The following is an 18299-nucleotide window of genomic DNA, read 5'->3' as shown; positions in this document are numbered from 1 at the left end:
TGATCCAGGGACGTAGTAGTGGATCGGTAGACCTCTGAGAATGTCTCGCTCGTCTGAGAATGTCTCGCTCGAGCCGCCATTACACACTGATTACCGATCACCCATTGCCGTACATCTTGAAGCCACCCACTTACAAAGTCTTTATAGGCTTCTAAGACTATTTGACTTTTATTGCACTTTCATTATTTGCTTAAATATGACCTTATACATTTAATCAACAAATAAAGTGTTGCCCATTTGCTGTTGGTAAACCAGGGGTTGTGGGTTCGTATCCCACTGGGGCCTCCACTCCCTGAGAAGGGTTGCGTCAGGAAGGGCATCCGGTGTAAAAATTGTGCCAAACATATATATGCGTTCATCTGAGATGATACGCTGTGGCGACCCCGAAAGGGACAAGCCGAAAGAACAACAACAACATTTGCTAATCAGAAAAGGACGTGTTGTGGAGCCGGTGGTTGTCCTTGTTCTTTGTACGCAGAAAACCGGCTGGTGCCATACTCCTCTCCCAGGCGTTGCCGTGGAGACGAACGACACCAGGTAAGGAGCGGAAAGTTATCATCCCGGCCCAGGATCGGACTGCGGGGGGGCAGCCACTTCTACCATGGACCCATACATACAAAAACCGTGTGTTACTGGACAGCTTTTGTCTTCTTCTTTGGCTATCCTGCCAGAAGACACACGTCTCGTGTGCGGCAGACACCTAGATAAGACCCGGACGTCTGTACTGCACATTCCTTTGTAATAAATCCATTTGCTGTTAACTTTTTCTAATCATTTGTCATATCTTCCTCGACCCATGAACACACATAGGGTCCAAACTCACAAATCCCTACAGCTTGTAGAGACTTGTAAGCCTTTAGTTCATCAAGGGTATAGGCCCTCACAGAATTCACAAGATAATTAACGATATCAGATATGAAACGTCAGGGTAGCCTTCCACATCGTCTCTCCAGTCGCTTGCTTGAAATTCATATGGCTTTTTCCCGCCAATGTCCTTCAATTTTTCCAAGTATCTGGCTCTGCTTAAAGCACCAAACATGTTTTTCTCCACTACGTTTGCATTTGCTTTAAACGATGTCATAACGTTTACACCAAACGGAAAAAACTTTACGCTTCACCATTCATCCATGGCCTCTGAACACTAAGACACACAGTATGGCATCCGTCGCAAGGCATGATGGGTAATCGGAAACCTATCCATAAGACAAGGTATCATTCCAGATCTATTGGAGTCAGTGATGGCCTGCCGTCACAAATACAATGTAGGAGTCTCCTCTCTGGTATGACACATTTGTTTTATTGATTTTTTTTTTTTTCATTGCCTGTGATGAGGAGTAATTGTTGAATCTTGTGATTGTCTTGTTTCATTTGTACTGCAACAAATTTAATCAACTAAACATACTTTCTCTCAAACATGTATAGAAAATTCGCTCTAAGTTTGATAACTCATACTCGTCAGTAAATGTATAAGCACAAATAAACAGTACAATTATTTTGGACGGAGCTGGGATAGGCTCCAGCACTCCAACCCTTATGAGGTAAAGCAGTTTGGAAAACGGATAGATGAATAGTTTCTGACATCTAGCGGTGGTCATTGAATATGACAGAATATGAACTTTGAAGTTTATCACAAAATGTGGCGCAACCACTGAGAAGGAAACAATGTAAGTTTTCATCCTAAAAAACAGGATATTGGTTTTTTTTTTGTAATTTTTTTTCTTACGTGGTATATAGAAAAAATATGAATTTAAAAATATATTTTTTGTTTTGTTTATTGAACTGGTCAATCCATTAAAATCTCTGCTGGCTAAATGATATCCAAAACAACATGACATCAGATTTCAACAGGTTAATATTCTTGAAACTAATTTTCAGGGTGTCACTGCTTGTAAAACAATTATGAGAGCAGAATATGTACGTCATCACTGGTTTTGAGTCATCACGCAAACTGAAAGTGGTGTTATTTTCAGAGGACTTTTATCCTTTGTGTAGAAGTAAGGATACATTTTCTTGTTACCAGATAATTGTGGCCAAGTGGAAGGGGTCTTTAAGTCTAATTTTGTGTTTGTAGTAGATTCAAAGAAGGAAACTGATCTTTCGTTCATGTCCACACGAATTCGGATCCTCTCCAGTTTCACCGGTGGATTCCAGGATCCATATGGTCCTTTCATTTTGTATTTACCATCACGACATCCGATGATCCATGAAGTGATGTTAACTGGAGAGTCCCCCCACGCTATCCCCAGTCGCCAGTCTTTGTTGTCTCCTACCTCAACATCCCAGGTGTGCGTTTCTGAGTCCAAAGCAGAACCGAGCACAGCGTTCCAGTTTAACCTCTCTGGATTGTTTGGGCGCTGGCCTCCGACTTTAGAACTCACACTCGTCAGATCTTCAGACAGCCTGAGTGTTTGAATGGCAGTGTTTGGGTCCAGAATCACAGGACTGTAGGAAACCATCTCCCTCATTTGTTCCAATACAGTGAACTTGAGGTTGCCCACATGTTTGACTTCATCCAGCAGAGCTCCTGGGAGTAGTTCGGGTTCATCAGGCAAGAGTTGGATCCTGGTAATTACGTCCCGGAAGTTTTTCATTAAGGAATCATGGTCAGATGTCATCTCCTCTGTGGTTCTGATCATGTCTGAGAGGGCGGCCATATCTCTGTTTAGAGCCTCAATCTTTTCCTTCATATTCTGTCTTTTCTTCTGCTCTTCCTCTCTCAGAGCAGACAATCTTTTCTCCTCCTCAACATGCAAAAAGTGATGAAGCTCCGCAAAATCTTGCCTAATTTTGCTTTCAACCTGGTTCCTCTGGACCTTGATATACTCTTCTTGTTCAGTGCAATTGTCTCTAGTCGTAGTATAATCATCCCATCTTTTCTTTGCATCCTGCAGAGCTTTCTGTAGTTCCTCTTTGTGATATTGTGGAACTTCATCCAGAGGACAGAACTTATGGCCAGCGTGGATTTTGGCATCTCTGCAGACCAGGCAGATAGATTCCCGGTGGTCCAAACAGAAGAGTTTCAGTTTCTCATCGTGAAGCCTGCAGATCTCCTTTGGCTTCACTAAAGCTTGTGAAAAGTCCTCACACAGATTCCTCAAGGTCAAGTTCGAATGTATATCAATCGAACTACACCTTTTTCTACAGACTGGACATGATCGATCTTCTTTGTCCTTCCACCACTGCTGCAAACATGCACGACAGACGTTGTGACTACATGGCAGCATGACAGGATCTTTAAAGATGTCCAAACAGGTCGGACAGCAAAGGTGCTCTTTGGCTTCACTAGCCATGGTCCGAGTGAAGACACTGCAAGCTTTGAGCCTTCACGCTCAGGAACGCTCCAGTCTGTCTGTCTTAGTCACGAGTAAATGAATGCTTTATTGTCCAAAAAGTTCCAAAGTCCAATCGCTCTGTTTGTATTTTTTTATGACATTGATCGATGGCAGAGCTTTATGTATTTATGATAGTAGAAACGAGATTTTCCGGGTATCAAAGTCCAAATTAAAAAGCAAAATGGTCAGTGAGCAGACTGTCTTGTCAAGAAGACATTCAAATACAGTGAAGAAAATAAGTATTTGAACACCCTCCTCTATTGCAAGTTCTCCCACTTAGAAATAATGGAGGGGTCTGAAATTTTCATTGTGGGTGCATGTCTACTGTGAGAGAGATAATCAAAAAAGAAAAATCCAGAAATAACAATGTATGATTTTTTTAACGATTTATTTCTGTGATACTGCTGCAAATAAGTATTTGAACACCTGCCTATCAGATAGAATTCTGACCCTCAAAGACCTGTTAGTCTGCCTTTAAAAGTCCACCTCCACTCCATGTATTATCCTAAATCAGATGCACCTGTGTGAGGTAGTTAGCTGCATAAAGACACCTGTCCACCGTATACAATCAGTAAGAATCAAACTTGTAACATGGCCAAGATCAAAGAGCTGTCCAAAGACACCAGAGACAAAATTGTCCAACTCCACACAGCTGGAAAGGGCTACGAAGAAATTGCCAAGCAGCTTGGTGAAAAAAGTTCCACTGTTGGAGCAATCATTAGGAAAATAGAAAAAGCTAAACATGACAGTCAATCTCAATCGGAGTGGAGCTCCATGCAAGATATCACCTCGTGGGGCCAAACATATATATGCGTTCATCTGAGATGATACGCTGTGGCGACCCCGAAAGGGACAAGCCGAAAGAACAACAACAACATTTGCTAATCAGAAAAGGACGTGTTGTGGAGCCGGTGGTTGTCCTTGTTCTTTGTACGCAGAAAACGGCTGGTGCCATACTCCTCTCCCAGGCGTTGCCGTGGAGACGAACGACACCAGGTAAGGAGCGGAAAGTTATCATCCCGGCCCAGGATCGGACTGCGGGGGGGCAGCCACTTCTACCATGGACCCATACATACAAAAACCGTGTGTTACTGGACAGCTTTTGTCTTCTTCTTTGGCTATCCTGCCAGAAGACACACGTCTCGTGTGCGGCAGACACCTAGATAAGACCCGGACGTCTGTACTGCACATTCCTTTGTAATAAATCCATTTGCTGTTAACTTTTTCTAATCATTTGTCATATCTTCCTCGACCCATGAACACACATAGGGTCCAAACTCACAAATCCCTACAGCTTGTAGAGACTTGTAAGCCTTTAGTTCATCAAGGGTATAGGCCCTCACAGAATTCACAAGATAATTAACGATATCAGATATGAAACGTCAGGGTAGCCTTCCACATCGTCTCTCCAGTCGCTTGCTTGAAATTCATATGGCTTTTTCCCGCCAATGTCCTTCAATTTTTCCAAGTATCTGGCTCTGCTTAAAGCACCAAACATGTTTTTCTCCACTACGTTTGCATTTGCTTTAAACGATGTCATAACGTTTACACCAAACGGAAAAAACTTTACGCTTCACCATTCATCCATGGCCTCTGAACACTAAGACACACAGTATGGCATCCGTCGCAAGGCATGATGGGTAATCGGAAACCTATCCATAAGACAAGGTATCATTCCAGATCTATTGGAGTCAGTGATGGCCTGCCGTCACAAATACAATGTAGGAGTCTCCTCTCTGGTATGACACATTTGTTTTATTGATTTTTTTTTTTTTTCATTGTCTGTGATGAGGAGTAATTGTTGAATCTTGTGATTGTCTTGTTTCATTTGTACTGCAACAAATTTAATCAACTAAACATACTTTCTCTCAAACATGTATAGAAAATTCGCTCTAAGTTTGATAACTCATACTCGTCAGTAAATGTATAAGCACAAATAAACAGTACAATTATTTTGGACGGAGCTGGGATAGGCTCCAGCACTCCAACCCTTATGAGGTAAAGCAGTTTGGAAAACGGATAGATGAATAGTTTCTGACATCTAGCGGTGGTCATTGAATATGACAGAATATGAACTTTGAAGTTTATCACAAAATGTGGCGCAACCACTGAGAAGGAAACAATGTAAGTTTTCATCCTAAAAAAACAGGATATTGGTTTTTTTTTTGTAATTTTTTTTCTTACGTGGTATATAGAAAAAATATGAATTTAAAAATATATTTTTTGTTTTGTTTATTGAACTGGTCAATCCATTAAAATCTCTGCTGGCTAAATGATATCCAAAACAACATGACATCAGATTTCAACAGGTTAATATTCTTGAAACTAATTTTCAGGGTGTCACTGCTTGTAAAACAATTATGAGAGCAGAATATGTACGTCATCACTGGTTTTGAGTCATCACGCAAACTGAAAGTGGTGTTATTTTCAGAGGACTTTTATCCTTTGTGTAGAAGTAAGGATACATTTTCTTGTTACCAGATAATTGTGGCCAAGTGGAAGGGGTCTTTAAGTCTAATTTTGTGTTTGTAGTAGATTCAAAGAAGGAAACTGATCTTTCGTTCATGTCCACACGAATTCGGATCCTCTCCAGTTTCACCGGTGGATTCCAGGATCCATATGGTCCTTTCATTTTGTATTTACCATCACGACATCCGATGATCCATGAAGTGATGTTAACTGGAGAGTCCCCCCACGCTATCCCCAGTCGCCAGTCTTTGTTGTCTCCTACCTCAACATCCCAGGTGTGCGTTTCTGAGTCCAAAGCAGAACCGAGCACAGCGTTCCAGTTTAACCTCTCTGGATTGTTTGGGCGCTGGCCTCCGACTTTAGAACTCACACTCGTCAGATCTTCAGACAGCCTGAGTGTTTGAATGGCAGTGTTTGGGTCCAGAATCACAGGACTGTAGGAAACCATCTCCCTCATTTGTTCCAATACAGTGAACTTGAGGTTGCCCACATGTTTGACTTCATCCAGCAGAGCTCCTGGGAGTAGTTCGGGTTCATCAGGCAAGAGTTGGATCCTGGTAATTACGTCCCGGAAGTTTTTCATTAAGGAATCATGGTCAGATGTCATCTCCTCTGTGGTTCTGATCATGTCTGAGAGGGCGGCCATATCTCTGTTTAGAGCCTCAATCTTTTCCTTCATATTCTGTCTTTTCTTCTGCTCTTCCTCTCTCAGAGCAGACAATCTTTTCTCCTCCTCAACATGCAAAAAGTGATGAAGCTCCGCAAAATCTTGCCTAATTTTGCTTTCAACCTGGTTCCTCTGGACCTTGATATACTCTTCTTGTTCAGTGCAATTGTCTCTAGTCGTAGTATAATCATCCCATCTTTTCTTTGCATCCTGCAGAGCTTTCTGTAGTTCCTCTTTGTGATATTGTGGAACTTCATCCAGAGGACAGAACTTATGGCCAGCGTGGATTTTGGCATCTCTGCAGACCAGGCAGATAGATTCCCGGTGGTCCAAACAGAAGAGTTTCAGTTTCTCATCGTGAAGCCTGCAGATCTCCTTTGGCTTCACTAAAGCTTGTGAAAAGTCCTCACACAGATTCCTCAAGGTCAAGTTCGAATGTATATCAATCGAACTACACCTTTTCTACAGACTGGACATGATCGATCTTCTTTGTCCTTCCACCACTGCTGCAAACATGCACGACAGACGTTGTGACTACATGGCAGCATGACAGGATCTTTAAAGATGTCCAAACAGGTCGGACAGCAAAGGTGCTCTTTGGCTTCACTAGCCATGGTCCGAGTGAAGACACTGCAAGCTTTGAGCCTTCACGCTCAGGAACGCTCCAGTCTGTCTGTCTTAGTCACGAGTAAATGAATGCTTTATTGTCCAAAAAGTTCCAAAGTCCAATCGCTCTGTTTGTATTTTTTTATGACTTTGATCGATGGCAGAGCTTTATGTATTTATGATAGTAGAAACGAGATTTTCCGGGTATCAAAGTCCAAATTAAAAAGCAAAATGGTCAGTGAGCAGACTGTCTTGTCAAGAAGACATTCAAATACAGTGAAGAAAATAAGTATTTGAACACCCTCCTCTATTGCAAGTTCTCCCACTTAGAAATAATGGAGGGGTCTGAAATTTTCATTGTGGGTGCATGTCTACTGTGAGAGAGATAATCAAAAAAGAAAAATCCAGAAATAACAATGTATGATTTTTTTAACGATTTATTTCTGTGATACTGCTGCAAATAAGTATTTGAACACCTGCCTATCAGATAGAATTCTGACCCTCAAAGACCTGTTAGTCTGCCTTTAAAAGTCCACCTCCACTCCATGTATTATCCTAAATCAGATGCACCTGTGTGAGGTCGTTAGCTGCATAAAGACACCTGTCCACCGTATACAATCAGTAAGAATCAAACTTGTAACATGGCCAAGATCAAAGAGCTGTCCAAAGACACCAGAGACAAAATTGTCCAACTCCACACAGCTGGAAAGGGCTACGAAGAAATTGCCAAGCAGCTTGGTGAAAAAAGTTCCACTGTTGGAGCAATCATTAGGAAAATAGAAAAAGCTAAACATGACAGTCAATCTCAATCGGAGTGGAGCTCCATGCAAGATATCACCTCGTGGGGTCTCAATGATTCCTAGAAAGGTCAGGAATCAGCCCAGGACCACATGACAGGACTTGGTCAATGACCTGAAAAGAGGTGGGACGAAAGTTTCCAAGGTGACTGTTGGTAATACACTAAGACGTCATGGTTTGAAATCATGCATGGCACGGAAGGTTCCCCTGCTTAAACCAGCACATGCCAAGGCCCGTCTTAAGTTTGCCATTGACCATCTGGATGATACAGAGGAGTCATGGGAGAAGGTTTTGTGGTCAGGTGAGACCAAAATGGAACTTTATGGTCATAATACCACTAACCGTGTTTGGAGGAAGACGAATGATGAGTTCCATCCCAAGAACACCATCCCTACTGTGAAGCATGGGGGTGGTAGATATCCTGCTTTCGGGGTGTTTTTCTGCACATGGAACAGGACGACTGCACTGTATTAAGGAGAAGATGACCGCGGCCATGTTTTGTGAGATTTTGGGGAACAACCTCTTTCCCTCAGTCAGAGCTTTGAAGATGGGTCATGGCTGTGTCTTTCAACATGACAATGACCCGAAGCACACAGCCAGGAAAACCAAGGAGTGGCTCCCTTAAGAAGCATATCAAGGTTCTGGTGTGGCCTCACGAGTCTCCAGACCTAAACCCAATAGAAAATCTTTGGAGGGAGCTGAAACTGCGTGTTTCTCAGCGACAGCCCAGAAATCAGTCTGATCAGGAGAAGATCTGTGTGGAGGAGTGGGCCAAAATTCCTCCTGCAGTGTGTGCAAACCTGGTGAACAACTACAGGAAACGTTTGATCTCTGTAATTGCAAACAGAGGCTCTTGTACCAAATATTAACATTAGTTTTCTCAGGTGTTCAAATACTTATTTGCAGCTGTATCACACAAATAAATTGTTGAAAAAATAATACATTGTGATTTCTGGATTTTTCTTTTTAGATGATCTCTCTCACAGTGGACATGCACCTACGATGAAAATTTCACACCTCTCCATGATTTCTAAGTGGGAAAACTTCCAATATAGCAGGGTCTTCAAATACTTCAATGTACTACTTTCTAACTGCATGCTGTGTGTGTCCCGGGGCTACCAGATCCACATTGAGACATTGGACCACAAGGCCCTCAGGAAAAGCAGGTTTGTATTTTTTTAATGACATGGAAATCCTGCTGTGACCTTTGAATTTCCTTTCCTATAATGTTTAATAACAGGTTGAAGTTTTATTACCGCCACTGTTAACATGCAGAGCATAAAGCTGTCTGTCTCAGAAAAGACCACTTTAGAAACATTAGGTAATATTTCCCTTCATAATTAAAATAGTGAAGGAATCACCGGAAAGGAAAAGCTCGTTATTCCCAATGTATTGTATCCATTTTTTAAAATCAGGAAGTGCCTACAGGAAAAATTTAACAACTTCAACATACTGTACATTTAAAAAATAGCATATATGTGTTGCTGTTGGAGCACTTTTAAAGGGCTATGAAAATCCCCCTAAAAGCAGCTCGGCACAGCTCCATTATATCCCACCACGGCGCCAAAAATCATCCACACCAGCTGAGGCGCCGCGTTCTGCGGTCACGGCTTCTGCGAAGACTGGGCATCAGGCTTTGCGGACGGGGGCGGCTCTGAAGAACCCAGCCAAGAATGCCTCACTTACCTGCGTGCGCGCAGTAACACGCCCCAGCTCGACTGTGTTGTTCATCGCATACTGTGGCGTCTATGAACAACCCCCTAAAGCAGCACCGCTCGGGTCCGTCATAAGCCACACCGGCCAGCTGCGATGAGCCGCGATGGCTCATCTCCGCCTCGGAAGTGGATCGGTTGGGGATGCGGTTTGGCTGTGGTCGTATATCATCTGAATATGGCTCGAAACAATAGTGTAACATTGCCCCGGTAACTTCACTCGGTTGTGTGGTGTTCTCCTTTTCGAAAAGAGGTTCCGTGTCATAAGGGGTGCGTTTGTCTCCCATAGTTAGGGTGCACCGCGTGTTTTCATTGGCGAATGTCCGGGTGACATTACAGACGGAGGATGCAGCCAAAAGGCGACCACTTGGATATCGTAGAATGACACTTCTACAACTTTGCACATGGATGACGCGCTCTCCGCTCACATTTATTTTTTCGGATAGACATTGAAGTGAATAATGTTATATGTATTTTTCATTACAATATCTATTTTAGAATGTTTACAGGGATGACACTTGGGCTTTAAAGGTCCCACATTCTTGGTGATAGTGACGCTCTAAAATTGACTTAGTATAAAAGTTTCAATTTCATTTGAAAAAAAAAAAAAAACAAATTGGTTTTGTCATCTTAGTGTCAAAAAAAAGTCCCCTTGGAGAGCTACTTCTTTTTGACCCAGTTTTGTTCCCTCCTTGTCCATATTTGGCTAAGACTGCCCCTCTGATTGGTTGTCTCTGAGTAGAAGATCCATTTGTGGGACCACACCTTTGACTGTGAATGTTTCACACTGGATTTCAAGCACTTTGGGTTATGTTTTGCACCAGGCTTCCTTCAAACAATTGGACCTTGATACCTGAATGAAAGCCACACTTTGCTTTGATTGGAAAAGAGGACCTCGGACCACTGGCCAACAGTGCAGTACTTCTTTTCATTGTCCCAGTTGAGATGTTGGCTCAGGTTCAGAAGCGGCTTGAGCCGAGGAACCTGACTGTTCTAGCCCATCTCCCAAATGCGATCTGAAATTCGTGGTTTTGGAAGGGATGACTTGTGCGTCATTCCATTCTATCTAAATCTGTGCGAGATTCATGAATCACCTCAGTTTGATAATCTGCTGAATCCCACAGTCATCTCTTTGCTGGCGCTTCTTCTCCTGCCACATTTTGTCCTTCTATTGATATGGAAGCACTTTGTGAACAGCCAGCCTCTTGAGCTTTGAACATTGGTGGCTTACCCATCGTATGGAGGGTATCACCATTTACCAAGTCTGCAGTCTTCCCTCTGTTGAACCTGTTTGAGAAAATTGAAGCAAACAGAAGCAGTTTAATGAGACCTGGGGAATCCTGTAAATGTGCTATGAGTTTGGTAGATGATTAGTGTGTGACACTCAGTTTTAAACATTTATGGCCTGTAAAATTTGGGCTGATTTCTTCACAGTATTCGAAATTTTGAATCCCGATTTTGTGGATTTTATGAGATAGAAGCCCAAATGATATATAAATAAACAAATAAATACTTGTAATGGTTAAAATTCTGGGGCGTGAATCTATACTGTATAAAAGTTAAACTTGACATTAAATCAATTTAAATTGAGAATACATTTTGCCATAGGGAATAATGCAAAAATAGTTCCTCTATTAAACAACATTAAACATGTAATATCTAGTATTTATCAGTGTCCAAACACAGTTTGGTTCTATGGTTATTACCTTTTTGCTCTTTTTCAAGTCCTGTCACAAACAAAACAAAAAGAAAAAAACTCCACACTACAGCCAAAAAAAAGGCAAGACACTTGTGAAGTCAGGTTATTACTGATCATAAAACTCTTAAAGGTCTGAGATATGCTGAGATCCTGCATAACATCTTGCACAACAAACAGATGGGGGTTTTCTGTGACTGTAGAATCTTTTGCCCCCACGAAATCATTTTACATTAAGTCAGAATTGGATAACCGCATAAGTATTTAACTTACAGGTCCTACACATGTTCTCCCCGTGCCTGTGTGGGTTTTTTCCAGGTAATGAAATTTCGTGCCACATCACAAAACCATGTATTGTAGGTTAGTTGAAAACTCTAAATTGCCCATATCTGTGATGGTGAGAGTGAATGGTTGTTTATTTATATGATTGGTATATGATTGTCTGGCAAAGTGTTGGGTGTACCCTGTCTCATGCCCTCGAGTAAGCTGGATAGGCACCAGCACGCCTGTAACCCTGGTGAGGATGCATAGTATAAAGACTGGATGGATAGATGGATGGATCTACTATTCATTTAACCTATGGCTCAAAAGCCATACCTGGCTCTTTTGGTGGTTGTGTATGGCTCGCAGAGCCATCATAACGACATACTGTATTCAAGCAAGGGTGCTCAACGTATCCATCGCGATCGTGAGGCAGTTTTGGCCGATCACGTGACGGCTTGTCCAAAAACAAAAAAGTCAGCCTGATGTCATTTTTTTTTTTTTTTTGTAACATTATGGCAGCACACGTGACTTTCTCTAACAATGACCTGCTCCACACCCAGAGCCAAACATTCTTCTTCCTAGTTTACCTTGCACCACCCCCCTCCGCTCTTGAACGTCTACTGTCAGGAAAAGCAGGATTTTTAGTATGTTTTTAATAAGGCAGCCGGAATGGACCCATCCGTTTTTTTCACCACACAACAGGATTTTGACATGTATGGCTTTTTGTAACTCCCGCCATGAAAATCCTCTCGAGGTAAGAAGTAAGAAGTGACGTTATTAGCAGACGCCCACTCAGGTATGTTTATACCAGTTTTACCTGCGGGAAGGTAGCTCTTTGTTCCTTCGTGTTAGCCAAAATGCCGGTTAATTGTATCGCTGGATATTGCTTGAACACTTGGGAGGATGGATTTACTCTTCATACTTTTCATAAAGACCCGGTTTGTCGTAAAATGGATTGCACAGGTGCAAAGGATGAGTGCGTCGTGGGTTCCAAATGACAGATAGGTGTGTATGGAGCTACTATTACTATTAGGGGGGGGACACAAACCTTCTTTCAGCTCGCAGCGTCCACTGTGGCCTTTGGTGGGGACGGGGCGTGGGGTTTGTCGTCGTTGCTCGCGGCCGCGGCGTTCATTGTCGTCGCTCGTGGCCGGGGCATTCGCCCTCCTCCCCACCGGCCACCGGTGTTTCGCCCGGCATGGGTCCTCCTGAGTGGACATACTACATACTGTCATACAAACTGTCTGGGGAGTCTGTTGTTAGTTAGGAGTGATCCACATATCATCTAAATATGGCTTGAAACGATAGGGTAATATTGCCCCAGTCACTTCACTCTATTGTGAGATGTTCTGTTCTTCAAAAAGAGCTTCTGTGTTAGAAGGGGCGTCAGAAAAATCTGAAAATCTCTTTTGTTTCTCTCCCATATCAGGTGCCACTACACGTTTTCAATACCCCAATATTATCTGGATTACGCGATAGAGAATCGACTTCAAACATGTTCTGTTCAATCGCCATTTTGGAAGCTTGTGGGACATGGCTAAGGGGGAGGAGCTTAAGATCGCCATCGGAAAGGACCATTTAACTCCCTGATTGAGATGCTGAGCCACCTCAAGCACCAACCTGCTGTCACGGCCCGTCACGTCCAGCGCATTGAGAATTGGGGGGTCATCAAACTGAATGTCCACATCAGCACCGATCATAACTATAATGCATCCATTGCAGAGAGCTGCCTTAACAGCAGGGCTTGTGTAGCGCCTGCCTGTAATGACGCATTAAACTCGACTGAACCAGATCTGCACGTACACGTAACGGTGTTATTCGTCCACTGAAGAAGTCACAAGATTTAAATGCAAGTTAGTTTGTCAGTCAGTTATGAAAATCAATCTGAATATTTTCTACGTTATATTAATTTCATTCATTGTGTCTGACAACGCAGAATCACGGATGAGAATGACCAATATGGAAAAACACTGAAAATGTCTGCCAAGAAGGTGTGCGGGGGGAGATTCAAGGATGGGTGCGCCCCCCCTTTGGGCATGAAATTTTTTTTATAAAACACACTTGAATGGTGAACTCTGGTTACTTCTAACAGTGTAAATACAGGGCAATCATAATATTTTGAAAACTTAAAATATGAGTCCAAACAACCAAAATAATTTTGCCAAACGTCAGACATAAAAATGAAGACTGACTGGAATTTATAACAAATAAACTGCTGCACGTACAAGTTACACTTCAGAAATAAGTACACAAGTGCGAGAAAATACGTGATCTACAGGGCCAGTGCGACAGATAGGCCTAATTGTATTAACCCTCTCTGGACAGGATAAAATTTTGCAGAGAGAAAAATACTTTCAGACAATGATACTCTGGACTTAAAATTTTCGATTATATTAAACCTGTTGCAAATTTGCAACCCCTGCCCAGAAAGGGCAGTTGTCAATTATATAATATTTGAGAAATTTACGTCCAACTTACCTTTGTGATTCCTGCTTTGGATATGCTCCTGGATAAGTGCCGAGTGCACTTTGCCGAGAACGTACACTTTTTGTATGTGTTCGGTTAGACATGTTGATACTGTTTTTGTTCCTATCTGCATGGTTACACTTTTTTCAAGCCATGCCCATCTGAAATAGTTTTTTACCCCGTGCTTTTTATCAATTTCCCTGGCACGATCTTTATCTTTTCGCTCTAAGACTTTCGCCATACTGGAAAACGTGCAGACCGCTCGATAACATATGCGAACGTATGTCTATAAGTTATATCTATGCCGTAGTAGACAGAATGCTTCTCTATGAAATGTTAACATAAGAGTGAAAATACCGACGAATTAGGAATGTTGTTATTATAAACACCAAATTTAATCCAAACAGATAGCAATGCCATTTTCCGCTATCACAGCTGTGACTAATTTCAGGACGAGCGTTGCCGATAGATGCTGGGGGCCGGTCTTGATCACAGCCTCGCCCCGCGTCAAGCTGTGTTCCACAACGAGACATTTCACAAAAATGACATTTTGAGATGAAAAAAAATCAGAATTCTGCAAGTCCGTGGAAAATTAAATAAGATTGTAGTTTTGGACATAAAATGAAAGGTCATTGACGACATGACAACAACGTCAGATTAAAAAGAAATACAACAGACGACATTTGATTGTCGCATATTCAGCACAAATACTAATAATAGCAACTGTTCATTTTCAAATTGGACATTTAAAGGGGAATTCCGGTAGTTTGCATTAACAATGTATCCAATGGGTCATGTAATATGTACTCTTATCTTGACAATGTGATGTTAAAGCCCCTCTCATTTAAGAGTGTTTTGAGAAGATTTTTATCGACAATTACGAACTTTCAGGAACTCCACCATTTTTGTGAGTCACATGACCTATGTGCGCGGATGTGATGTGTTATGTGCCGTTCCAAACGCTCGATTAAATGATACACCATTATGCCCAGCGGACCCATGAGCGAGCTCTCCACAGAGCCCCGGAGATCGCTCAGCCGGGGAGGGACCTCCGGGGCTCACCGGGGAGCAAGCTCCGCCGCTCGGCTGTAAATGATGTTCAATATTCGTATGGTTCTTCAGGCGGAATGACGAGTCCGACGAGCTCACGGCTCCGGCACTCGGACACAGTTCAGAGGACATATAGCAATGACAGCCCAGGGAAGTGGAAACATAATTTACCAAAATTTAGATTCACATTTCTACCACCGAATGTCTTGAATGAGTTGGCACTGGGCTTCAAAGCCTGAAAAAAAAAACTCGATTGCAGCGTCCTACGATAGCCAGCATGGTTAGGATGGCTGAAGGTGAAGCCGCTCAAAGGACAACTTCAGTATCAACTCCCGAGTCAACTACCAGTGCCGTGCATGCGCAGTAAATCGTGCTTTCGTGCTCTCTTTTCACCGCAGGATGGCGGTAATGGCACTGTCTGAGCCCATAATAATTGCGTCACATCCGGTGGGAGCCCGCCATCTGTCGTTCATATCAGGAATTAGCCTCATGAGCTAACGCGGGAGAAAAAGATGAGCGTTGAATAAAATAGTTGGATAAAATGTTTAAAAAAAAAAACAAAATAAAAAACGAGCAATTGGCACACAGATTCAATGTTAACTTAACTTGTAACCTATACCAGTCGCCTTAGTTTTTTTTAAATTAATATTTTCCAGTTTTTAGTACAGTTGCGGCTTCATGCTTAATTTGTAAAGATTTCTTGATGATGGTGTTGTTTTATTTGGTACAATCATTACACAAGCTAAACAAGATATGTAACCACTCCGAAATTCATTGTCATAATTATCCTGACTTTCCTCGAAAGGGTCTAAATCGCCTGATGAACACAAATGTAATCATCAATAATAAGACAAGGTATCATTCCAGAGCGAATGGAGTCAATGATGGCCTGCCGTCACAAGTACAATGTAGGAGTCTTCTCTATGGTATGACACATTTGTTTTATTGATTTGTTTTTTTTTTATTATTACATGTGATGAGTGGTGATTGTTGAATTTTGTGATTGTCTTGTTTCATTTGCACTGCAACAAATTTAATCAACTAAACATAGTTTCTCTCAAACATGAATAGCATATTCCCTCCAAGATTGATAACACATACTCTTCAGTAAATTTCTAAGCACAAAAAAAACGGTAAAATTATTTTGGACGGAGCTGGGATAGGCTCCAGCACTCCAACCCTTATGAGGTTAAGCAGTTTGGAAAACGGATAGATGGATAGTTTCTGACATCTAGCGGACAGAATATGAACTTTGAAATTTATCACAAAATGTGGCGCAATCACTGAGAAAAAAACAATCTAAGTTTTCATCCTAAAAAAATAGGATAATATTGTTATTTTTTTTTACACATGCTACAGAGCAAAAATATGAATTTAAAAATATATTTTTTGTTTTGTTCATTGAACTGATCAATCCATTAAAATCTCTGCTGGATAAATGATATCCAAAACAACATGACATCAGATTTCAATAGGTTTACATTCTTGAAACTAATTTTCAGGATGTCACTGCTTGTAAAACAATTATGAGAGCAGAATATGTACGTCATCACTGGTTTTGAGTCATCACGCAAACTGAAAGTGGTGTTATTTTCAGAGGACTTTGATCCTTTGTGTAGAAGTAAGGATACATTTTCTTGTTACCAGACAATTGTGGCCAAGTGGAAGGGCTCTTTATGTCTAATTTTGTGTTTGTAGTAGATTCAAAGAAGGAAACTGATCTTTCGTTCATGTCCACACGAATTTGGATCCTCTCCAGTTTCACCGGTGGATTCCAGGATCCATATGGTCCTTTCATTTTGTATTTACCATCACGACATCCGATGATCCATGAAGTGATGTTAACTGGAGAGTCCCCCCACGCTATCCCCAGTCGCCAGTCTTTGTTGTCTCCTACCTCAACATCCCAGGTGTGCGTTTCTGAGTCCAAAGCAGAACCGAGCACAGCGTTCCAGTTTAACCTCTCTGGATTGTTTGGGCGCTGGCCTCCGACTTTAGAACTCACACTCGTCAGATCTTCAGACAGCCTGAGTGTTTGAATGGCAGTGTTTGGGTCCAGAATCACAGGACTGTAGGAAACCATCTCCCTCATTTGTTCCAATACAGTGAACTTGAGGTTGCCCACATGTTTGACTTCATCCAGCAGAGCTCCTGGGAGTAGTTCGGGTTCATCAGGCAAGAGTTGGATCCTGGTAATTACGTCCCGGAAGTTTTTCATTAAGGAATCATGGTCAGATGTCATCTCCTCTGTAGTTCTGATCATGTCTGAGAGGGCGGTCATATCTCTGTTTAGAGCCTCAATCTTTTCCTTCATAATCTGTCTTTTCTTCTGCTCCTCCTCTCTCAGAGCAGACAATCTTTTCTCCTCCTCAACATGCAAAAAGTGATGAAGCTCCGCAAAATCTTGCCTAATTTTGCTTTCAACCTGGTTCCTCTGGACCTTGATATACTCTTCTTGTTCAGTGCAATTGTCTCTAGTCGTAGTATAATCATCGCATCTTTTCTTTGCATCCTGCAGAGCTTTCTGGAGTTCCTCTTTGTGATATTGTGGAACTTCATCCAGAGGACAGAACTTATGGCCAGCGTGGATTTTGGCATCTCTGCAGACCAGGCAGATAGACTCCTGGTGGTCCAAACAGAAGAGTTTCAGTTTCTCATCGTGAAGCCTGCAGATCTCCTTTGGCTTCACTAAAGCTTGTGAAAAGTCCTCACACAGATTCCTCAAAGTTAAGTTCGGATGTATATCAATCGAATTACACCTTTTTTTACAGACTGGACATGATCGATCTCCTTCCTCCTTCCGCCGCTGTTGCAAACATGCACGACAGACGTTGTGACTACACGGCAGCATGACAGGATCTTTAAAAATGTCCAAACAGGTCGGACAGCAAAGGTGCTCTTTGGCTTGACTAGCCATGGTCCGAGTGAAGACACTGCAAGCTTTGAGCCTTCACGCTCAGGAACGCTCCAGTCTGTCTGTCTTAGTCACGAGTAAATGAATGCTTTATTGTCCAAAAAGTTCCAAAGTCTAATCGCTGTGCTTGTATTTTTTTATGACTTTGATAGATGGCACTTGGGATTGTATATGATTGAACCTAGTTTATGTATTTATAATAGTAGAAAGATGAGATTTTCCAGGTATCAAAGTCCAAATTAAAAGGCAAAAAGGTCGGTGAGCAGAATGTCTTGTCAAGAAAACATTCAAATAGATATTGACACTTACTGCATCATTTGCAGAA

The 18299-nt window shown here is 42.0% G+C and overlaps 2 protein-coding genes across 2 annotated transcripts; both read right to left on the bottom strand.

Annotated features, from left to right (window-relative positions):
* Positions 1-1922: 1922 nt before the first annotated feature.
* Positions 1923-7082, bottom strand: LOC133512514 (uncharacterized). Its single transcript, XM_061842229.1, is given in 3 exon segments — positions 1923-3321; positions 5720-6926; positions 6929-7082. Coding segments are annotated over 3 exon segments (2760 nt in total).
* Positions 7083-16340: 9258 nt separating this feature from the next.
* Positions 16341-18006, bottom strand: LOC133512336 (E3 ubiquitin-protein ligase TRIM35-like). The gene has a single exon (XM_061841869.1). It carries the CDS (start codon positions 17975-17977, stop codon positions 16610-16612), a length of 1368 nt encoding a protein of 455 aa, XP_061697853.1. The 5' UTR covers positions 17978-18006; the 3' UTR covers positions 16341-16609.
* Positions 18007-18299: the final 293 nt, after the last annotated feature.

Source organism: Syngnathoides biaculeatus, chromosome 14 (genome assembly GCF_019802595.1).
Source record: "Syngnathoides biaculeatus isolate LvHL_M chromosome 14, ASM1980259v1, whole genome shotgun sequence".
Classification (NCBI taxonomy): domain Eukaryota; kingdom Metazoa; phylum Chordata; class Actinopteri; order Syngnathiformes; family Syngnathidae; genus Syngnathoides; species Syngnathoides biaculeatus.
Note: the sequence above shows the minus strand (reverse complement) of the source record. Positions and strands in the feature narration are given on the sequence as shown.